The sequence below is a fragment of the Doryrhamphus excisus genome, linkage group LG10 (assembly GCF_037039965.1).
Source record: "Doryrhamphus excisus strain RoL-2023G ecotype Guam linkage group LG10, RoL_Dexc_Guam_v1.1, whole genome shotgun sequence".
Lineage (NCBI taxonomy): Eukaryota > Metazoa > Chordata > Actinopteri > Syngnathiformes > Syngnathidae > Doryrhamphus > Doryrhamphus excisus.
Genome location: NC_136366.1, coordinates 944,532 through 969,460, shown reverse-complemented (window position 1 = coordinate 969,460; position 24,929 = coordinate 944,532). Strand labels below are relative to the sequence as shown.

Genomic DNA, 24,929 nt, shown 5'->3' with positions numbered 1-24,929 from the left:
ATGTGTGTCTTTTGCATTTTGAATTCCCTTTTAATGATGAAAGAATATTAAGCTAATGCTGTTTTTGCAATATGCTGCTCTGGCCTAGTGGGTTAGCTAAATGCCTAAAACAAATATATAAACATACGTATATATTCATTCATTCATTTATTTTCTACCGCTTATCCTCACGAGGGTGACGGGGGTGCTGGAGCCTATCCCAGCTGTCTTAGGGCAAAAGGCGGGGTTAAACATATATATATATAATATACGAACATAGCCAGTCAACAGATTTTTTTGTCTTTTTTGCTGATTTTGACACCATTACAAACCCTTGAAAAGCATCTGTACGGTATCCACTTGTCAACTGTACGCTATGGTCCATACATATGTGAAGCTCATCATCTTTGTCCTTAGCTGGAAGCCCAATTCTCGCTATTATTTCTCATGCTACTGCTGACGTTCCTCTAATTGTCCTTTTGATCTCTTTATTCCCCAGGATCTGAAGAAGGTGCTGTCTTTCCCCCCATACCCTGTGGAGTTTTTGCACCCGGTCGTGTATGCCTGCACGGCAGTCATGTTGCTCTGCCTCTTTGCTTCCATCATCACCTATATAGTGCATCACAGGTAAGAAATATTTCTGTTCAATGTTGTATTGGCAGCCATGGCCTTCTTCAGATCACTATTTAACCCGTTTAAGTAGCTTCTCTTCAATTTCCCATAAAAAAAGACAATGGTGCAGTGCCGATGGCCTTCAGGGTTTTTTCGATATTATTATTACACTTATACATTCATCGTCTTGACACACACACTGACGTAGCACAACTAGAGGTGTGCAACATTGACATGGAAAAAATACGAGGAGACACACAATAGATGCATTGTTCTTACTCAATGACTTCTACACAAGCTTAAGTTTCACTTTTTACAGGACTGTGCATACTTTAATTTTGGGCTCTTCTTCGATCTTTATCATTGATAACAGAATCCAGCGCTGTAACCATTCATTCATTCATTTTCTACCAGACAATTTGGAGTCGCCAATTAACCTAGCATGTTTTTGGAATGTGGGACAAAACCGGAGTACCCGAAGAAAACCCACGCATGTGCATAATGTGTAAAAATGGGTACTCCCCGAGAGGTATGTTTTTGTTTATGTCAGCTAACTCTTCTGATCCTGATTTTTTTTCTTCCAAATGCATAGACCACATGGTGCTGCTCTTATTTGACTCCATACGTCACATTGACTTGGAAATTCTCACACAGCTCAATAACTTTAGAGTATGAAATTGACACAAAATGTGGTATACACTTTTAGAGAGACTGACAAGCATATGTCAGAAACATCTGAGCAATATTGCTAGGAAACATGGCTGCCATCCATCACCCAACCCCCCCAATATTAATGGCATCTCTATTTACCAACACTTTAGTTGTTTAGTATCACTCGGGCTGATTGACAGCCTCCGAGCTGTGAAGCACTAAAGTGGGTGTTAAATGAGCAAAACGCAAGTGCAGCTGGCAGTTTTAGATTATTCATTGTAGAATTTCTTTTTCCCACATGTGATAACGCGTAAACTTGAACATATGCCTAAAAACAAACGCAAATATGTGCCAGGTATGTCAATAGGTGCTTGTCAATCGGTTATAGAATGATGCATAATGCTTGCTGATTTTGACACCATTACAAAATAATGCCGTCCTTTCATAGCAAGTCAAATGCAAGATATTTTTATGCTGAATGAATGAATTTGACGGCCAAGATGGAAGATTACAGCCTTCAGACTTTCAGAGAAGGATAAGGTGCATGTACTTCATATACAGATAAGTTGGTAAAAATTATATTACATATATTATATTATTATAAACTTTGTCAATAAATACAATTTACAATGATGTTAACTCCATATGAGAGCGACTCAACAGACCTGTTGAGTGTTACTTCCACCTGAGGCATGGTGCCTCACCTTATCTGTGCTTTCCCGATTAGTTTTTTTATGCAAATATCCAATATGTTGTCATATTACATTCTATTTATATGAAGAAATAGCTTTGCAGCCAACTCTGCCTCCATTGCTCTTCTACCTTCTGTCACTGTTCCACATTTCCTGTGCCCCATTACCTATGTATTATAGAACTTATCATTGTGTTGGGAAGCAATGAAATTGTGTCGTGTTACTGTCAGTCGCCACTTAATGGCTGAGCAGCTGGCGCAGGGTGATATAGAACAGTAGGGATGGCGGTAAAAAATACAACTCTACGGATCCTGAGTATTATTTCCAAAGATTCGGAATAAACCCGTCAAATGTAGTTTTACCACTGTGTACTAACAACTGCTAAATGTTTTATTGATACTTGAAAAATATAGACCTTTCAGCTCTGTAGTATTGTCTCCTTGTGTCAACACGTCCTCCTCCTAAAGCTTCAACTTCTTTGCTTGTGAATTTCATGGTAATGGTAATGGTAATGGTAATGGTAATGGTTTTATTTCATTTGAACATGCATCAGATTCCAATTGAGTGCATCCCATAATCAGTTCCCAGTTCCACATGTCCAAAAAGGAGTAGGAAGAAGCAAAGCTTATTAAATCCTACCCCTCCATCTGGTACTTTTACAATCAGTAACTGTTACATTTGTTCACTTCCTGCTTTCCAAAATACAATTTAAGGGTTTTTTTTTTTAATTTTTAAATGTTGTAATATTTTGTCCCGTACCGAAGTAAGTGTCAATATAGTGATATATATAGCACATCATGACTGGTTCAAGACTCTTCATCCTTGTATTTAGCAAACATCAACTGCTTGTAATGTTGTTAAAGAGGTCTGAACATTTTATTAAAATATTGTGTTGTTGTGGGTTTTTTTGCACATTGTCTACTGGGTTATGACAATTTTGTTCATAATGGTGAATGTACTACTTCTCTTGTTATTTTTATATTCTAGTATTTAAATTACTATACAGTTTCAACTTGGAACGATATTCATGTCAAATGACGACTACATCTAGTTTAACGATGAGTTAATTCTGAACTAGGTTCAAGACGGATCATCTAAGCCCTGTTGGGCTTCATTCATCCCGGCCTCTTTAGGGAGGAGATGTTCAGGGTTGCAGGTTAACGTTCTTGACCCAGTGAAACCATGTACACAGCCCATGAAAACCTCCTTCTTGGGAGCCGAGCAGCCAGCTTGATTTATGACCTCATTGCTGGATGCAGTTCAATACCTGGACTGTGGCAGAGGCCGCATCACCAGCAGCTCCTTCCCAGAGCACGTGAATTCCCAGCCACTAGCTCACTGCTTTACTACTCATGTTCTGCAGGTACCCCATTTCCAGGTTATATATTTGGGTTCTTTCCACTGAAACAACGCTTTTTATGTATGAAGCATAGAAAGCTGACACGGCTGACATGTTGACCATGTGTGACCTATTTATCCTATTATTTAACAGCTCTTTCCAACATGGCGAAATGGGCTAAGTGCCTTGCCCTTGGCGAGTATATGACCCCGGGTTCTTTTTGACAAAACAATTATAAATACATATAGAACACACATGACGCTTCAATAGGGCTGGCGAACTGGAAACAATCCGCTTCCTCTTTTAGTTTATATTTAAAGCAGCAGAGTAGATTCCTGTGTGTTTATTGCACATGTACCAGTCTGTCCCGTAACATTAATAAGATGCCTAAAGAAATGACCTCCATGTTATACACTGTCCTGCTAGCTTGGTATTACAGTAATGCTAGTATAATTTCTTATTTATGATTGGGACAGAAAACCCGTTTATGACCTTCTGAATATGGTTATAACATCATTCGAGCCATCTAGACATGAAATAACTCCCATATAGTCAGCTTTACATCCGTATTATGGGCGCCACACACAGGAGGCGACATTTCCGCTACTCCATTCATTTTCAATGAACAATTTTCTTGGGCTAAGTGACGTGTGAAATTTGTGCATGTTTTTATGCACGTTTGTGCTTGTGCGTATCACGCAATTCGTGTCTTGCAACGCAATCCACAAAAGTTGCCCAGACGAGGACCAATCAGTGGGAGTTTCATTGATCGACCAATGAGCACACTATACTGACCATGTTGGAGCTATTTCATATTTAAAAAAAAAAAAAAGAATATAAAGAAAAAGCAGCAGCTTGGGAACTCGTTGGTACCAGAGTAAACCTTGGGAAACTGGATGTGTGTCGCTCACGAGTGTAGCTGGTTACAATCGCTCATTGCCATTCATTTGAATGGTTTGCTACGCGTCGCTGATTAGTTTCACCAATTGCAGTCGTTTGTTGCCTCCCGTTACTCAATATGAATATAAATCAACATAAATCATATATACATAACTCATAAATTACTAGAAATGAATAAATAGAAAATAATAACATAAATAAGGCTAAATCCAAATTCTACCCCTTATCCTTCTCCTTGGTCTTCCTCAGATTCTTTTGTAAGAAAGTCCAGAATTTTGGCTTTTCCATTTTGGGATTGCAGCTTTTTAATGACTCTGGAGAGATTTGTGGTGTAGCAGAGGGCTGACTTCACTTGGCTTAGTAACAGGAATAACCTACTAAGTCATAGACAATCCAATAATAAGAAGAATAGTAGAATAGTAATCACAGTCTGAAAAAAAAATACAGTAATGGTTTTCATAAAAAGGGACAATTTTAGTTTCCATAAGTTGAATAATTGATTGCATTGAAGCTAGATATCGGTGTTAGTCGGCTAGTTGTAACTCGGCACAACAAATAGTTCAAAACATGTCAAATGTTTACCCAGAGTAGTTTGAAAATAAATAATAATGCTAATGACTTACATTTATATGCTACTTTCGGACTCGGCTCTGCCGCTGGAGTGTATCCGAGTAGAGTCCGAGTAGACACCTTCATTTCAAGTCTGGTCCTTGACCACACTTGGTTTCTAGGGCTGTCCACCCCTTGGCACTTCCCTCTTACCACTTGGTTTAAGGAGAATTGGGACAGCACTTGATTCTCCTGAACGCACCAAACCTAGGGGTCAGGTAGATAAGGGCTAGTTTTAGTATTCAGCCTAAGATTCATGCAACCGTGTTCCAGACTTGTTGAGGACAGGAAGTCTGTGTTATTATGATGATGCTAATTATTATAATAATTATTATTGTGCCTTTAGTGAGATCATTCAAAACAGCAATAATGTCGAAATCAGTGTTTCTGTCTCTTACCGAACTTTACAGTATTTTACACGAGTGACCAGTCTCCATATCGTCACAATATCTTTGTATATATCTTACTAATACTTTACATTTGTATTTCTTCATTTAGCCATGTTTATATTTGCAAATGATTTAGGCAAAACATATATTCATTCATTTTCTACCGCTTAATGTGGGAGGAAACCGGAGTCCCCGGAGAAACGGGGAGAACACGCAAACTCCACAGAAAGATGGAATTGAACTCGGGTCTCCTAGCTGTGTGGCCTGCGCACTAACCACCCCTAGCCCCGCAAAGCATATGTATATGTATTTGCTTAAATATACATCCATTTTACTAATAACGGGCCATATTGAACCATGAAAAAGCATGATTTCAAAGTGAGGATAAGTACACAAGATGGATGGATGGATGGATGGATGGATGGATGGATGGATGGATGGATGGATGGATGGATGGACGGATAGATGTTCCTTTGGGAAGTGAAAATAGAGAAAAACCTTTATTTTCAATGAGGATAAAGCCAATTGACATTATTATACTTTCATCAGATTCTTCAATAAGCAACATAATAAAAGCAGGAGTGGAGATGTATCAATAATTAGTCTTTTGAATTTGTACAATCAGAGTTTATTATAGTAGTATTTATAAGTTTTATGTATGTGTTTAATACTGTTTGTTTGTGGTCATGTATAAATGTTTATTTTGATGAGGTAAAATAATGAAAAAATATATAAAAATAATATAAAACCTTCTCAGTGTGATACAGTGCAGCTCTATGCCACTGCAAATCATCCTGTAATAATCTTAACAAATTAAATAATAATTTACTGACTGTTAAGCAAAATTGTGTTTTATTGTCAAGCAGTATTTAATTTCTTTGGGATTAGATCTCATTAGATGTGCAGATGTGGCAAAGCACACGCTTGGGTGATTATTGATTAATTGATCATTAAGAATTGTCAATCATGTGGAACCATTGATCTGACATTCATTTTAACAAGCTCATGTTGCATGCATGTATGCATAATGGATTTTACTAGGTGGCAAACAGCTGGGGACATGCTTCATTTTGGTCCAATTACTTTGCTGTCTACATGGGATCATGGAAAGTGATTTTTAGAAATTGAAAAAAAATGAAGATGAAGCCCTTTGATTAGAAATGTGAATTCCGAAGCTGAAATGAAATGTATGTAGAATTAAAGTTGAAATATCCTTGAAATGTGTTGAAATCTACTCACTGGCTGAGGATTGAACCAGCCATTATCAGGTTGGTAGACAAGCACGCTACAACCTGAGACACCGTGCACAGAATGGTACATAGGACTCTAATTTTATAGACCTGGTGCACTTTGCAATTTGAGTGAGAAGTGCCGGCTTGCGCAGCGTTGGTGCAGCGCAAGCTGTCGCGGCGCACCGGCGCCTCCTTCGCTCCCACTGCGCCAGGCTGAAAATGTTGCCCATCTCGGCGCAGTTCAGTCTACCAAATTGGCTGTGCATGGCGGTTTATTGGACCAAATCACCCCTGCGTGGGCTGCGCCACGCTTTGCCACCCTGTGCCACCTTGCGCTGCGCCACCAAATTAGAGCCCATATTGTTAAATGTAAAAATCAATTACATCAATAGGTGGCAACGAAGAAATTGTCCACTCATTTTCAATGGGAAAAACGTCAGAGAATATTGAATTATGGAAAATGTTCTACATGTCCTGAATGAGCTGAACATTTTGATGTTGGAGGAGTGGAATTAGTTAGCGGACAAATGGCAGAATTAGAAATGTTGCAATGTAAAAATGAAGAATGATTGCTGAAATGTGTAAATATGTTGAACGTTTATACAACGACTGAGGATCAAACAAGCAACCATTGGGTTGTGCCATTCAGTTTGGCCATTTATTTTTAGCAGAGTAAAAGTTGGAAAGTAAAAATACTGACTGTTTTTGGAATGTTTAAATATGTTGAGCGACCACACGAGGACTGAGAATCAAACCTGCAACCATCAGGTTGGGAAAAAACATCTCTACTTTCACATGTCTCCCACCTGAATATGTGGGATGTTAATGCTACGTTCACACCGACGCCGAATTAAATCGGCGAGCAAAGCGGCGGCAAAGCGTAACAAAGCTTAATGAAAGCGTAAAGACCGTAATACAACGTAAGAAAGGTTTGAGCAATTCGGGACATTCGGCAAGAGCGCCAAAAATTTTTAAACTGTTTAAAAATTTGAGGCGATCTGTCACGAATTGCGTAAAGCGGGGAGAGCGTATTAAAGCTTATCAAAGCGTCACAAAGCTTATCAAAGCTTTGCTCAAAGCGTAGGAAAGCTTAACAAAGCTTGGTTCAAAGGATCAATGGATCTGCTGCATCTTTATATATGCTCTGGATCAGAGGCGGGATGCAGTCGGGATCTCGAAATTTTCCATTGCGTAACAGAGCTTAACAGAGCCTATCAATGCACAAGAGAGCTTGATAATCGTATCAGAGCGTTATTGAAAGCGTGATAAGCGCACCAAAGCTTATCAATAAAGCGTATCAAAGCGTGATTTAAAGCATAACAAATCCTGATCAATCGGCATCAAAGCCTGAGTAGACGTAGCGATTCGGGAAGTAATTTGTCGCCTAAAGCGGGAACGAATTTCGTATCAGAGCGTATCAGAGCTTATCGGAGCATAAACATATCTGAGGAGATCGTGAGATTTTTTGAAAAATGACGCCGAATTCGTCGCCGATTCAAAGCGCGACATTCAGCGTCAGTGTGAACGTAGCATAAAGTTATAGGAAACTGTTTTAAAAATGATAGAGTTTGAAGTGCTGGAAGATAAAAATGCAGACGAAATGTTGAAATTGGAATTATTGCAGTGAATGAGGATTGAATCAGCAACTCTCAACCTCCGCATTGTTATTGTGCTCATATTTTTAACAAAAAACAGTATGTGGCTTCTTGTCTTCTTGCTATATAACAAGCACTTTTTCTCCACTTGTTTAAACCATTAAAGTAGAACTTTTTTTTCATAAGGATTTCCTGCCTGCATAAATGCAGTAAACCTGCTCATTAGCTTTCAGACTGTCGTTTGCCGATGTGGAGCTGAGTTGATGATCTCCAAGTCATTATGAGGTGGAGTCACTGAATTAGACCTGGAATACGTGTGTATTTTTTGCACCTGTGGTTTAATATTTACACACTTCATATTGTTGACAGAACAAGGACACCACAATTGCCGCAGCTGTTAAACCAGATATGGCGTTTTATTTTATGACATCCACATAGACCAGACAGATGACAATGAAAGGGTTTCTATTGACATGCGTTACGGAGAAGTAGGAAGGTTCTCCTGCACCGAGTCGGAATTTTAGGTGTGCTGAGAAAAATATAAAATTACAATGTTTGATGAAAAAACACTCAAAGTGCAAAGTAAATGCATAAAACGGTTGGCAAATTATGGCTGACTTGTGTTGAATGAGCTGTGTTATGTGCTAATATTGCCTATTTTTAAAATATGACATTTTAAATTAAATTGTGCGCCACATTGCGATGCATGCCAGATGCCGTATGTAATTATAAATATTGAAAATTATGTATTGTTCCGCACTTCAAGCTCATGGAAGTAAAGGTGAAAAGCTTTTTTATTACATACAATACAATACTACGGTAATTTTCTACCGTATTGATTGATGGGTATGCCTAAAATGTTTGATGAAGGCTTTAAAAAAAACCTCACTCAAAGCTGTGGTTACGACACTGCTGTCCGGGTACCAAAACATTTCAAACTGTTATTGTGTGTTAAGGTAAAAGTATTTGATTTGTTGCTTTTTGACAAAAAAAGAGACTCATTTTGTGTTTCTTTCTTTTGGCAGTGCAATCCGCATCAGCCGGAAGGGATGGCATATACTTCTCAACTTCTGCTTCCATACAGCTCTGACCTTCGCTGTGTTTGCCGGCGGCATCAATCGAATCAAATACCCCATCATCTGTCAAGCAGTAAGTGCAGTCCTTTTTTGTGTGCCTCCCTCACAAAGCTCGTCGGGAAAGTGATTAGGAGTGTCTATTGTGTTGTCAGCATTGGAAGTGGTCTGCAGGCCGACAGGGACCCGGCTTCACGAGAGTGGCATTATGAGACCCGATGACATTTATTTTATTAGCCGTTTTCGCCATGATGTTGGAGATCAGGCGTGCCCTCCAGAATTATTAGAGTAGTGAGATCAATTCATTCATTTTTGCTTTAGACCAAAAACATTACCGTATTTTCCGGACTATAAGTCGCACTTTTTTTCATGGGTTGGCTGTTCCTGCGACTTATACTCCGGAGTGACTTATAAATGACCTTTATTGTTCATATTTATTTTTTGTGTAGCTGAATAAATATTGTGTTAGCATATCTTACACCTATTCAGCCTGTCGTCTATTCTTTTATTGTTAGAACTTGTTAGAAAGGTAATGGTTTTATTTCATTTGAACATGCATCAGATTCCAATTGAGTGCATCCCATAATCAGTTCACAGTTCCACATGTCCAATTATAATAAAATAATAATATAATAATAAATTCTACCCCTCCATCTGGTACTTTTACAAGCAGTAACTGTAACATTTGTTCACTTCCTGCTTTCCATAATACAGTTTAAGGTTGTTTTTTGGGTTTTTTTTTTTTGTAGTTTGTTAAATAAATTACCCGGAAAAAAAAGAAAAAAATGCGACTTACACTCTAGTGCAGGGGTCAGCAACCTGCGGCTCCAGAGCCGCATGTGGCTCTTCAGACTCTTTATTGTGGCTCCCTTTGCGATGCTTGAATATTTTTAACACCCGAGTGGGGAAAATGCACGTCTTTTTTGTAATGAGTTTTAAAAAATCCAACTTTGTCTGAGACCATGAATGCATCCTGAGTGAGTTCTGACTGCTATCCAGTTCAGTACATGAAGAAAAACAAGTAATACTTACCTACAAATCTAAAAAATAAATTCGAGATAATTTAAAAACAGCGGCATGGGAACTTGTTTTTACGTTTACAGTAGTTTACACATCCATTTATGTAAGTTTATCTCCAATACTAGCAAGAGTACTCCAACTCGTCTTTTCTTATCTGAACTACTTTGATACCCCCAAATTCCCTCCAATGTTGTTTTAAACATACTATATGTTTTGCGGCTCCAGGCTATTTTTCTTCAGTGGGCATTGGGTAAAATGGCTCTTTTCATAGTAAAGGTTGCCGACCCCTGCTCTAGTGTGACTTATGTATGTTTTTTTCTACCTAATTATGCATTTTTGGCCTTTGGACTTATAGTCCAGAAAATACAGTATTAAACAAGGGAGCAACATTTCAGCCTTAAATCGGATGCCCTGCTTAGAAGATAGCATCTTTAGTTTGAATCCACACATTTTTCATGTAAACAAAAGTATTGGAACTTGTGTCCTTTTGTTGCCCTGCCGTGTCCTATTACATTGCTCATTCCGTTCAGTAAATAACACAGAACGTCCACGCTCAATTTCAGCTTGGGTAGGATAGGTTTTGCACGTGGAGACGGCATTCGGAGGTGAAAACAACATGACAACATGTCCATCGTTGACAAACAAGCAATTCTGAATCTTTGAGAAGATGGAAAAAAATCTAAACTTTTGCACACACATTGCTCACAGTTACCACAACCATTTGGAATATCCTGAAGAAGAATGAGGAAAAAAACACTGGTGTACAAATAACAGACATGGTAGACAAGTTGACACTTCATGACATAAAACATTCTCAGAGATGTAAAGAAAGACCCGAAATCAACTGTTAGTGACAACCGCAACAACCTGCAGAGAGCAGCAGTGAAGGTCTAACTATCTCCTCTTCATAGAAGACTTCATGAACAAAAGTACAATGGAGGATTCAAACCACTCATTAACAAGAAGAATAGGAAGGCTTGGGTGTGTGTCTAAAAGCGGATGAAAAAGGCAAGGAAGTGGAGATCCAGGCTTTCAGACCACCCCCACTGGCCAGGAGGACGTCTATAATGGGATGAAGACGATGTAAACCAGCATTTGGCTAACAGGAGCCAGAGCTTGGAGACCGTCTTACATTCTCCTGTTTTTGAACACTTGACCTTTTTGTGGAATACGTAAACCAGAGGTGTCCAAACTGAGGGCCACATACTGAAAAAAGGACCCATCAATATCATCAATGCTAGCTTGCAAGGGTTACTTTGATATTTTGTATAGCAGCAAATGTAGATAGAGTATGCTAAGATGTTATATATATTTAATGATAAAAACTGTATGTGAAAATGTGTATTATTAGTATGAAATTTGGTCTTTGCTCCATTATTTTCCACTTATTTTGCTTGATTTTAGTTTTATTTATCAAGTATTTCAACTTTCTTCTTCAATAACCATTTTTCTCTTTGTAATATTCTGACTTTATTCACATAATATTTTGACTTTATTTCTATAACATTATAACTTTTCCCAACCTAATTTGACAAAAATGACAGCTTTATGATGTTTTCTTTCTGATAATGTTACTACTTTTAAAATATATTTTTAAAAATGTTTATATTTTATATAAATATTTACAAAAATTCCTCATGTTACATAAAATTTTGACTTTATTCTTGTTAACTAAATATTTCCATTTTTGTTGTTGGTAGTTTTTTTTTTTTTTTTTGGTTAAATTATACTTTTAGAATGTTCTGCGGGCTTTAAAAAAAAAAACAGCCTCAAATGGCCCCCGGGCCATACTTTAGGCACCCCTGACGTTTTTAATGAAAGCAGTGTTCAGTGTAGACTTCGTGAACAGGGCTGCAAGCTGGAATTATTAACGCTGTGCTTCAGGTAACAGGGAACATGTACCTGTGTTGTTGTTCTTTCCTGAAAAGGAATATCTCTACCAGTGTTTTCCAAAGTGCGGCCTGGGGCCTCGTAACTAACTATGTGTTTCCGAAGGTGTTTTACCTTGCTGATACCGGATTGATGCGTATTCATCGGTCAAGTATAAGCTGTATGCTTCTATTATATGTATTATATGGCTGTTAATAAATATCGGTTAAGTTTTGCCGGAATGGCCCAAACAGACACCTTGCATATTTTCTTCGTATAGTGCATCGTATCATGCTGGTTATTCTGATGAATCGAATACCTGTCGTTAAGGGAAACCACATGGCTCAGCCTTGGAAGACACCCAAACTGCCTTGTCATCAATTTGTGTGAATGAAGTAACATTCATGCACTTGGAGTAGCTTGAAGCGGAAATGGTTTTGCTCCATTTACGGTGAATGGTGAAACAAGGCTCTTACTGTTGGCAGCTTATTTATTTTGTTGCTCTCTAAAGCTGCAAGATAGACATACAGTGAACACAACCTCCACTAGAAACCACAACCACAAAAATAAGCACTAGTTAATGCGTACGTCTTCAAAGACTTTTTTTTTTACTAAAAACGGTTCATTTATCCACCGTAGTAACTCCATTTTCACTGTTAATTTGTTCATAAAGGTTCAACAAACACCAAAGCAATTTTCCCATAATAATGTCTATTCCAAACATCTAATAGTAGTAACATAAAAATACATTTTACAGAGAATAATTCTAGTTTTATATGCAGAAAACAATGTGAAATAATTATAAATGAAGCATAACTGGAAGTTATTTCTAGAATTTTTATTTCTACTCCTTTTTAGCTTCATTTCTGTGCAATGATGTAAAAATAATATACGTCAACTACTCATAAAGTGATAATGAAGAAATTTCACTTCATCAGTTTCTCAAAAATATATTCATTCATAAATCATGGTGTTTTGTCATTGGATAATGCCTATGAATATAATTACGTATTTAAAAAATTGCAAATTAAGGCAGACAGTAGTGACTTGTAATAGTAATCTTGTGTCCTATTTTGTCTGCTATATTGGGCAGTACGAGTGTAAATGTGGCTATAGGGGTGTTATTTCATGCCTAGAGGGCTCTAATAATGTTAATGTTAATAAAACGTATCCTGGAAACTCTTTAATGATATAAACCAAGGATTAGTGTAGTCACTTTTCTTTCAACAGAGAAACATATGCATGATTGTATATGAAACGTTATGAGCCAGAATGAATAACAAACAATGTCACGGTATCTTCTTCTAAGAGTTAAAGGATATATTTTGTATTTGGAGACAGAGCAAATGTATAGTGTAGTATTTATGTTTACCTATTTGCATATAGAGTGAGGTTGTGAAAGATTATCCTGCGTGGCAGAGTCGCTTGTTGAGGGCAAAGGAGGAGCGATGTATTCGAACACCCAAAGAGCATTAATGGCAGAACATCGCAAACAAAGTGACTGATCACCGGACTGGTTTTTGTGATGATGAAACATAATCTGGAGCAGAGAACCCTCCTCTCGCAGCTTACCCCAGCGGGGGGCCATAACTGCACACAGGATGTGGCCAGAATGAGACTGATGAACGCTACGTTTCAGTTCCATCTGCCTTCAGGCTCTTGCCCGTTTCTATCAATAGGCTGTGTTGGTTCTTTTAATCATAAACCGCTGTGAGGTTATAATGCAGCCTTCTCTCCTGTAACATTTTTTTTACCTTATTTGTCTGCACTTCTACATACATGATGCGTTAATCATTTGTTTATTTCACATGAGCCAGCTTTTGCCAACAGTGGTGACTACGAGACTACACCAATCTAATCAACGCTGATTGGATTATCAGAAAATTAGCATACAAATTCACTGTGACGCCACGTCATGCCTGAGGTGCCTTTATTGACCTCCAGAGTATCGAAACACCAGCAATAATAACATTACCGATCCGTAACTGTCACTGGTCCATTACAATCCAGTACTTTTTTGTGCTACTACTTTGTTTACGTGACTTCAAAATCCACATCATGTCAAGTGTAAATGACACAAGTCTGTAAGGACCAGGAAACTCTTTATTTGACAGGAGCCAATAAGGCAGTTGACTCACGGTGTCATTTTGCAATCAATGCTAAAATCATCACACAGCAACTTAAGAGTCAGTCTGCTGATGGAGCCAATGGTAATAATGGTGCCATAAGTGGGATAAATGGGATCTCGTCTTGTTTCCCAGAGTACTTCGCCGCACCGTTGTTGTAAATGGCGAATAAATATGTTTAGTTGTTGGTTGTTTTGCATCCTTTGTTGGTATACATATTATATTGCTGTGTGATGTTTTAGCACTTCAAGACACCGTGAGTAAGAATGGTAGGTGGGATATTAACCCGCCTACGATTTCAATGAACCTGGTGAGTTCATTATGAGCTCTGACGTTGCGCTCCATGTTTACATAGGGTTTGATATCCTTTACAGCAACACACTGTTAACTGCATTTTGCTGCAATCTTCGCAAATGCAATGTTAATGCTACATGCTCTACTCTTATAAAAGGAATACCTGAATACCGATATCAACCCACATCATAATAACATTACTGATCTGTAACTGTCACTGTTAACATAACCCAGTCCATTACAATCCAGTACCTTTTTCTTGCCACTACTTTGTTTACGGGACTTCAAAATCCAGATCACGGAAAGTGCAAATGACACAAGTCTGTAAGGACCAGGTAACTCTTTATTCGACAGGCGGCAATAAAGCAGTTGACTCACTGTGTCATTTTACAATCAATGCTAAAATCATCACACAGCAACTTAAGAGTCTGTTTGTCGGTGGAGCCAATGGTAATAATGGTGCCATAAGCAGAGAGGACGAATTAGCACTGCTATGTATCAGCTCTTTGTTTTATTTGTGCTTGCGTGGCTGCCCTTGCTTTTTCTTTCAGGGCCACAACAAGTCATCTTTATAACTCAAATCATTTGTGTGACAAAGTTTTCCAAGTTTCTGTTTTGTCCGCATCACATACTTCACCTACCACCCACGTTCATCTGCACTTTCTCTGCAGCACACATTAATATCGAGGCACTGGCAGAGAACCAACCTCACTGGCTGCTTGAATGGCAGCAACCTTTACTACTCAACTAGCAATGCCACCCACAGCCGGAAAACAAATATGTTAGATTAGTTCAAGTCTAAAGACGAAGCCACACTGCAGAAAAATTTCTTCTTCTTGATTTTAATTGAAGCCTCCTCCGTGTCTTCAGGGCGTCTTTTTCCTGTTGCACATGATGCAAACTGAGCTCTAAAATCTGTTTTGTGAGACTAAAATATTTCAAATGAAGATCGGATTTGGGGTTTGGGAGATGTCAATGTGAACAGGACCTAAACTGCCACAGGCGTGGAATCTGTGGATGTGAATGATTTTCTGTCTCTATGCCTGCGTTGACAAGAGGGGTCAAGTGACCTAATTTAGCTGTTGGATTTTTTTTTTCCTCCTGTGTGGTTTGGATCGGGTTTGGATGTGAGTCCTGGCAAAACAGAAAAAAACGAATCAGATATTTTCAGTTCCAAATCAGATCTCAAGCATATGTGGTGAATTGTAAATTAAGTTATAGTATTAGTAGTTTATTGTGTTTATTTGGTTCTAGACCTGACTGTGATAAGTGAATTTCCGGTTTTTGAGTTAGCATAGAACACCTGTACATGACCTTCTAATTTTTTTTAGATTGTTAGAGTTGTCTCGACATGAAATTACATCCCTATCGTCACCTTTAAGTTCATATTACCCAAAATAGTGGACAAAATAGAGTAAATTCAGGACAAAAATAAGCTTGTGTGTGTTGCCAGAAATGTGTTCCGGTGGCGCAGACAGGAAGTGATGTTGAATGTTCAGAGTTGCTTTTTGGCTTGCCGTGGGTTACAGTGAGATCATTCAAACCTGCCCAAAAAAGCATTTGTATTATTTGTATTATTTTCTTCTTGTAATATTACTGCTATTTTTTTGTTTTTGCTACTTTGAATTTTTTTTAGTTTTCTTAAATTTTCATTCTTCCATCAATATGCTATCAATGTGATGTCTTCAAGGTCCAAGGACACCTCCCTCTGCATTTGTATCTGTGTAACACAAATCACTGGTTTGCCACACTCTGTAATATCCTGTTGTCTCGTACTAAGCACAGAGGCTGTAGCCAGTCTTTCTTTGTTTTTGTTTTATTTTGTTGTTTATCTCATTTTGGCCTTCAACCAAATTTGGATTACACATTGAGGGGATGGTTCAGTGGGTGTGATCAAAGTCAAATAACCCATTAAGAAGCTGATAACTCCAGCTATGAATATGACCTACATCCAAGTGATGGCTTAAAGTTGCTATAAAGAGAATCTCATCATTAAAGTGCTGCCATGAAATTAGATTTGACTGCTGAAGAAAACACCAAGACGTATTACAGCATCTGCAATGACTGGCTTATTGCTGCCGTTGGGTGTTGTGTAAGTGGAAGAAATGTTCATCACAATACCCATGTATCTGTATTATAGGTTTACATTAAAATGAATGAACCCCCCTGCGTGTTACTAAACACATGGGCTCCGTAATTTGGGGAATGTGTCGGCCGTGGCCAGATTGTACAGCAGGAGAAGCCGCTCGCAACGGCATCCATGCTATCCCGTCGGGAGAACAGCCCTAGAAGGACGTCGCCCGCTGTGGGAGCAGCCGCTGCCTTGGTCGGCCAATGTACTTTTAAACTCCCAACGTTCTCACTCCTGCCTAGCTTTAGCCTTACGAGCAACCAGCTTTTTCTGTGAACGCCAAAAATAATTTGCATCCCAGTTTTTTTTCCTAGGGCTTTGCGTGCTGTCTGTGGGATGAAACTCCTCCTTAAATGTCGTTGTAGAAAGACGCTTAATGAAAACAGCGGTGACGTTGATGTAGTATGCTCAGCACTCGACGTGGGATCTCTTCCTGTTTCCCAGAGTGCTTTGCTGTACTGTTGTTGTAAATGGCGAATAAATATGTTTAGTTGTTGGTTGTTTTGCATCCTTTGTTGGCATACATATTACTTTGCTGTGGGATGTTTTATCACTTTAAGACACCGGATATTAGCCCGCCCACGATGTCAATGAACCTGGTGAGTTCATTATGTTTACATCATGTTTACATAGGGTTTGATATCCTTTACAGCAACACAGTCTTAACTGCATTTTGCTGCAATCTCCGCAAATGCAATGTTAGTCCTACATGCTCGACTCCTCTCATAAAAGGAATATCTGAATACCGATATCAACCGACATCATGCCGATAATTATCGGTGAGTGATGTTATTGGACACCCATAATATTCTGATGTTAATATTCTACCCACTGTTGCCGTTTGAGTTTTTTTGTGAGTGCTTTAGCATCAAAATAGGCCTTTCCCATGACGTCCATTGTTAGCTAGCTCATATTGACTCGTTTTCTCGTACTGGAATGTGCAGAAAATGGACATGTTTCAAGTGAGGATTGTGAATGATGGGCAAAATTTAAAAAAAAAGTGCAATTCCCCTTTAATACCACTATAATCACGTCACAAATAATAAAAATAATGTACAAAAATGCAACATAACAGTGCATGTCATTAAAGACTTGGAGATGGACACCATAAAGCAAGTCAATATTTCCTAAACTAAAGTTTTCTTCTGTACTGTTTTGATCGTTGCTTAATTACTACACTAATGTGCTACCCAAAAGCAGCACTTCATAATAAAAATCAGATTCCTTTTCTTCTGCTTTTGTAATATCACCCGTGTTGGAAAACCAAATTGCCTGAAAGTTCAAAAAATGATTGCATCAATGCACGAGTTGGGTCTAAAATAGGAAAAGCGGTCAAAAAGGTCAGTAAACAAGTCATTAAAAATCTCTAACTGTGTGTGTAGTGAGCCTGCATTTGCCAGCCTGGTGCTCTTTAATGGGAGGAACATTAATTAGATTCCAGTTGGCTGTTTCCAGCTCATCCTTTGTTGACTGTGTGATCAATGTGCTGTTCACTGATGCGGCCACTGCCTGAAATATTTCATATTTACCCAAGGTAGCGTGCTAACAATGCCTTTTACTCACATCAAATGAGAATAGTAAAATGTCTCGAATATGAGTTTGGCAGGCTCGGGAATAGATAATTGCTGTCTTTATTGATCATATGTCAACAGTGTATTAATCGTACTATATTTTTTTTGCTTTGTGGTTATCAGTTTTTTCTGTTTGTGACTGTTGTACACTATTATGAATATTTTGGTCAAACAAAATTAAAAACAAAAGTTATTTGGAATTGTTTATATTTGGCAGCTTCATCGTCTTTGACTGAGTGATCCGTTCCCACCACATCCGACACTGTATGGACCCAAATTTTTTTCAACTTGCCAGAAAAAAGACCTACCTCCAAAAAAAGAGGGCTTCTGAAAAAAAAGAACAGGGGGAGCATATGGGTGGACGCCAAATGGCGGCCTTCCTGCCCTCTCAGGGAAGCAATCGTACCCCTTTCCTTCTTCTCACATCTAAAATGGTTTGGGTGACCATCAACCAACACTTGAGCAGGATGAGCAGGAGGTATCTCCAGATGGCTGAGGGGTGTAGGAGGCAACTGGCTTAAAGAGGAATATATGAAACACAGGATGAAACTTGAAGGATTGTCAAAGTTGGAGCTGGACAGAACAAGAGTTAATAAGACGTTCCAACGTATAAGTACCATCAAACCTGGGTTGAAGATTCTTAGAGACAGTGTTGAGATGAAGGTCACGGTAAGACAGCCATACCTTTTGTCCAGGCTCGTAGTTTGGAGCAGACGAGTGATGTTGGTTGGCCAGTCGCTGATCCCGCTCCAATGTGTGGGGAAGCCGTAAAAGCATTGCATTGCCCCAGGCCAGGCGGACACAGAGGCCATGTCTTACTCTGATTGCAGTGAGGGAAAAGCCGGGGGGAAAACCTGATGACAGTTATGGGAATACTCAATCTAAAGTAGGTTCACAGACCATGAAGCAGGCTGCTGGTGGCAGTCTGGCCGTTGGACTGGGGATGATAGCCCGATGATAAGCTAGGAGAGGCTCCCAGGGCCTTGCAGAAGGCCTTCTAAACCACAAAGAAGGACTGTGGCCCCGTCTGAGACCACAACGAAGGGAATTCCATGCACTTTAGTCTTGAGACCGAATCCGACGCCACACCAGCTACTTTCTGCTCTCCATCCCCAGCTCAAGGACACATCCATTTAGCAGCGGAACTCATGTACACTAGCATTCGTCCCCTGGCCAAGAAGACAGCAGATCATTCATTTGATGGAAGATCTCAGTTTGCCATTACAGACAGATTAAATTAATTGGGTAGCAAAAAAAAAAACTAAGTGCCTTTTCATATTTCGCCATCATCGTCCCTCCTCTCTTCTTTTATAAATCTCATCTGTCTTTCCGAACTGCCAAAGGCCTCTGATAAAGTTAGATAAATACTGCCATTGGAATGTGATTTATGAATATTCAAACGAGAGGGAGTGCAGGTACGCATTAGCAGTGCAGTCTTCTCGCACTATGGTTTTCAATGTGACTATCATTTCTATTCAAATTATTATTCAGGCTGCACCGCCGATGTCCTTAAGCTCAACTGATGAGGATCTGCTCTGTATCCAAATATAAAACTGCACCAAAATGCTTGCACCAACCTTGACTGCTTCTGTGGCACCTCCTTAACCCACCATACCATTCTCGCACTTAATGAAGGACACAGAACATTCTGTTCTGGAAGGAAAACAGTCATGGAGAAGCTCTTGGTGTGACGCTGACATTTCTGACAGGAGCTCATCATTTACTCTTTGAGTCAGACCATTGCAGTGATTATATTTGCCATGTTTCACCCCATTTCAGGTCGGGGTGGTGCTGCACTACTCGTCTTTGGCAACCATGCTGTGGCTGGGGGTGACTGCCAGGAACATTTACAAGCAGGTGACAAAGAAGCCCCCACAGAGCCAAGATGGTGACCCACCGCGGCCCCCTAAACAACCACTGTTGAGGTAAACTGTTTTTTTTTTAATTGTACCAATTTTATTCTACAACATGCATTACACGCAATAGGGAGCCATACCACACCCATAGAGGGATGCACAGGAGGATGTACCTCTGGAGGGAGAATCAACAATGTGTTTGACGCACTCAAACAGTCTGACCTCACAAACTCTTAACACGACACAAAACCTCCAGGCCTGTCGAGAGTTGTTTACTACAACCTCATATAAAATCAACAATAATGATAATGTAGCAGTTATGAAGTTATGAGCAATTTCTGTGTTTTCCGACTGTTGGTGAAGCTTTGACTGTGCCAGGCTGAGCATTTGTGTGTGTGTGTGTGTGTGTGTGTGTGTGTATGTGTGGAGACAGCTGCTGATATTTTTTTGCTGTGGGTGCATATAAAAGCAAACAGAGCTCTGGCATTGGAATTGGATCAATGTCGGCAGATTTCCAAATTCAGGAATCTGGTCGGATGTGAAACAATGTTTACTTTAAAGACCTTGAAGGTACAAGTGGAATGAATAATGGATCATGAATATGAATAAGACATCAATCAAATCAATGAAGGCTCCATCATCCACTGTCAGACATCGCCCTACTCATGTATCTGCCACCATCTGTGTCCAGGCTGCTCAGGTGAGCGATAGTCACCGACGATAGTCACCTTTACACTCGTATTACCCAATATAGTAGACACAGGAAGTGATGTCAGCAGTTCAGTTGGCATGGGATACAACCACAACAGTAGCCCATGTTTTCATTAGGGATTTTTATTTGAGATTACCGAGATTGTTGTGAGATCATAAATAAGAAGAAAGTTGTATTTCTGAGAAAATAACTTTATGCTACAGTTGATTCATTAATATACCTGAAGAAAAAATGGAACTGAAGTCGAGAAATTTGAACTACGTTGTAGCGAGGGATGATTATAGACTTGTATACTAGATTTGGGAAGGGAAATTAAAAAAAAAACATACTTTATTTCCACTGAGGTTAAATTCAATTTTGGGAAATGAAGCCATGAAATTCAAATCACAAAGTGGTGAGGCATTACTGTATTTGACGTAAATAGCTTAACAACTGTTTATGACTTAGAACATAAAAAACCTCCTAAATGAATCAGTAAAAATGTAGAGTACAGCCAGGAGCTTTACCACAAATATAAATGTTTTGCTAAATACGAGGATGAAGAGTCTTGAACCAGTCATGATGTGCTATATATATCACTATATTGACTTACTATGGTACCCATTATGTCATTGTATGGTCACCTCCTACTTCGGTACGGGACAAAAAATTACAAAATTTAAAAAAAAAAAAAAAAAAAACTTAAAGTGTATTATGGAAAGCAGGAAGTGAACAAATGTAACAGTTACTGATTGTAAAAGTACTACAAATGTCTACAATACCACACATTTGTATTTGAAACATTTCCAGAAAATAAGGGAAATTTCTTTCTCACTCCAAATATTGATCAAATATCTATAAATAACTATAGGCATCAAATCTGACAATATTAGAGACAGATCCTCTGTACCGAAGTCTTGCTGAGGGGGCACAGAGAAGCAGATGGAGAATCTCCACCCCTAAACACCCTTTTCTGTGCAGAGCAAATCCCCTGATACCTTCATGATGGGGTGGGTTAATACGAAATGTTCTGGAGTGGCTCCCATCATGCATTGCTTGTGAATGAGATAATTTGTCTGGGGGCAAGCAGAGGGATTGTGCAGCACTGCATCCATGTTGATCCGCAGTGATTGACCATAATGGTCCCTGTCAGACAGGCTGGTACAATGAGACTTAGCAGCTGGAGACAAATCAATTTCTCCCCCTCGTGCCCCCAGATTCTCCAATCACCACCAATCACCTGCCATCAAACCTATTTCTACTCATCTGCCTTTCTGTCCCTCCAATCTTGACAGCGCCTACGGCATGTGGCGTATCAAATAGTGCTCCATTTTTTAAAGAATCAACGTTCCCATGTTTGGACTTTAAACATGTTTAAATCTAAAAACAGAGGAACCTCGGTTAGTGTATGCCCTGGTTAGCGTGTTTTTCTGTTAACAGGAAAAATAATTTCCGGTGCAACTGTGTTGTTGTACGTCTTTTTTCCATCACAAAACTACACGGAAACAGGCACCAGAAGTCAGCTCTGTCGCCCATCTATGATGTCATCGGTGGTTGACTGTGTAATTCTTTGCAACATAACACAGTTACACCACAAGTGTAAAAAAAAAAATTTTCATAGCTACAAGGCGGCAGAGTTGTTGGTCCCACTAGCTAGGAGACCTGAGTTCGATTCCACCTTCGGCCATCTCTGTATGGAGTTTGCATGTTCTCCCCATGCATGTGTGGGTTTTCTCCAGGGACTCTGGTTTCCGCCCACATTCCCAAAACTTTTGTGCCTTGTGATTGGCTGGCGACCAGTCCTGGGTTTACCCCGCCTCTTGCCCGAAGACAGCTGGGATAGGTTCCAGCACCCACACCCCACGATTCTTGTGAGGATAAGCGGTAGAATATGAATGAATTAATGTTTTTTCATAGTTTTATAATTTAAATTCTAAATACATGTACGCATAAGTGATGCATGAAAGGCAAAAATTACAATTTAAGGTTATGTTTCCTTTATTGAAAATGTGTGATAAGGACACAACATGGCAGTGAGATAAACACCGACACCACCTTTGTGTTTTGCTAGAAGTTATTTCTTGAATTCAAGACAGTTTTTCACCGTCTTCATCAAAATGTTGACACTTGCAACTTACTTTGTCTCCATTTTGGGCTATTTTGCAACCGCAATCCAAAGAAAAGCAGAGACTTAAGGTGAGAAGCATTACTGAATTTAAGAATGTCATATCTAAACATGAAGATGGTGTCCATGTTTATCTGGCTGCCACATCACGTTCTTGTCTGGCATTTTGAAACAAGAAAAATAACCTTAAATGTGCTTTTATCCCTTTCATTCATCGTTTATATGTGCTGTATTTACGTATATGCATTTTAAGTTGTTTTCTGCATGTGAATAGAATTGTAAAACTAAAGAACACGTTATAGTTGACTTTCGGAACAGATTGGTTAAATTCACTTTCTACGTATTTAATTTGTCTTCTTGTGGACATTATCCCCCAACTTTGTCTTCTTCCCTTGTGAGTCGGCATCATATTCCACGGAGACCGGCGCATATGTAGAACACTTCAATGAGCTTGATCCAAACGATGTTTCTGCAAGAGGAAACTAGTTCCCAGTTGCATAATCGAGGCAATCCGATTTTTAAAAGATTATCACTATCTATTTAAGGTGCTTAGATGTCTTTAAGGACGCTTCAAGAATGTTTTAATCCAATTCATGCAATAATTCCTTTTTTAGGCCATGTAAACACAATGTCTGACAGGTCTGAGCCAGATTTGAACCCATAACCATCTGGCTTTTACTATAGTTATAAAAAATATAAGAACATGTTTATGTACAGTATAAAAGTAAATGGCTGCACACGCTTTTTCAGCATGCATGTTACGAGTCAAAGATTACAGATATAATCAAGAATTGAAAATGTTTATGCAAAAGCATATAAGCATTGCGTATGTAAGCCATGCATTGTATTGAGTACAGAAGGGTTAAAGGTCAGGTCTCTTAACATTCCATCAGTTCTTCACATGTACACTTATCCCGCTGACAGGACTGTGAATGGCTTTCTGATGGAGGGGGCAGGGCGGTCCCCTGAGGGAGCTGTTCCACTCAGGGGCAGTGACAGGCCGGTAATGCTACCAACCAACACCATCTCCCCCCTTCCCCTCCCCACAATCCTTCCCCCCCCCTTCCCAAGTACCAACGGCCCAGACAAACACCTTGATTATAATTGAATTTTCAGGACGGGTGCTGTGTGACGGGGGACATATTGTGAAAGGGAGAGACAGAGCGAGGAGGACAGAGGAAGATGGAGTGCTGTAAAGGTTAGATCAGTGACAGAGGTGGAGATTGAACAGGATGGAGGAGGAAATAGCGTAGTGTTATGGAGGAAAGTGGATGACAGGGCAAAGTGAGGCCGCAAGGACACAGCGGGGAAAGATCTGTTGGGGGATTAGCTTTGCTTTTGTACACAATTCTTGGGCCGCACTGTTTAATTTCTGTGACGTCAACGCTGTCATACCCTTTAGTCCCAAAAACCCTAAAAACGAGAGGAAAAAAATGGTGTTTCTATAAAAGCCACAGGTGGTATTTTGGGGCCACGCACATGTCCGTGAAGACCAGTCATCTTTTTATTTGATATGAGCCACAAGCTCACAAGCTATGAGAAAAGTCGCAATGAGCTTGTGGACCCATTGCAAATTGCAGGAGGTCGATACTGAATATAAGAGTACGACACAGTTTCATCTTACAAACAACTCATCACACAGTATACCTCAGAAAAATAAAATATAAAATATAAAATATAAAATATAAAATATAAAATATAAAATATAAAATATAAAATATAAAATATAAAATATAAAATATAAAATATGGTTGATAAAAGTTTTATATGAAAAAAATATTTATTTTAAAGTGTTCCCATGCTGCATTTGCATTTGAAAAAACCATTTAATTGGAAGAGAGCATGGTGACCCAATGAATGCCTTGCTCAGATACAATGCATTGTGGGAAACCTATAAAAAAAAATCTTCTTTTAAAGTCATACCGGGACATGTTTGTATATTTGTATTTTGCTGTTAGAAAGACTGTGAGTCAGACTGTTATGTTCTTATAGCGGTATACTATATACTGACCTCCGCTGACTCCCAATTGGTTGGCAAGCTTGTTGTGAGTGGACTGATGGCTCATGATTGCCTCCTGCCAAAGAAACAGTAGCTGTTTCCTCACTGACTTCCGAGCTGTGTAAGCCAAGAACTTCCCTTCAGCCATAATATATACAGTCTTGAAAAACAAATAT

The 24,929-nt window shown here is 39.2% G+C and overlaps 1 protein-coding gene across 3 annotated transcripts in view; it reads left to right on the top strand.

The window, feature by feature from the left end:
- adgra1b (adhesion G protein-coupled receptor A1b) overlaps positions 1-24,929 on the top strand; it is a 146,840-nt gene that overhangs the window by 116,690 nt on the left and 5,221 nt on the right. For all 3 annotated transcript variants that reach the window (XM_058055964.2, XM_058055982.2, XM_058055992.2), the window contains 3 exons: positions 479-606; positions 9,024-9,147; positions 19,862-20,007. In XM_058055964.2, coding sequence (XP_057911947.2) covers positions 479-606; positions 9,024-9,147; positions 19,862-20,007 — 398 coding nt within the window. The remainder of the gene's footprint in view (positions 1-478; positions 607-9,023; positions 9,148-19,861; positions 20,008-24,929) is intronic.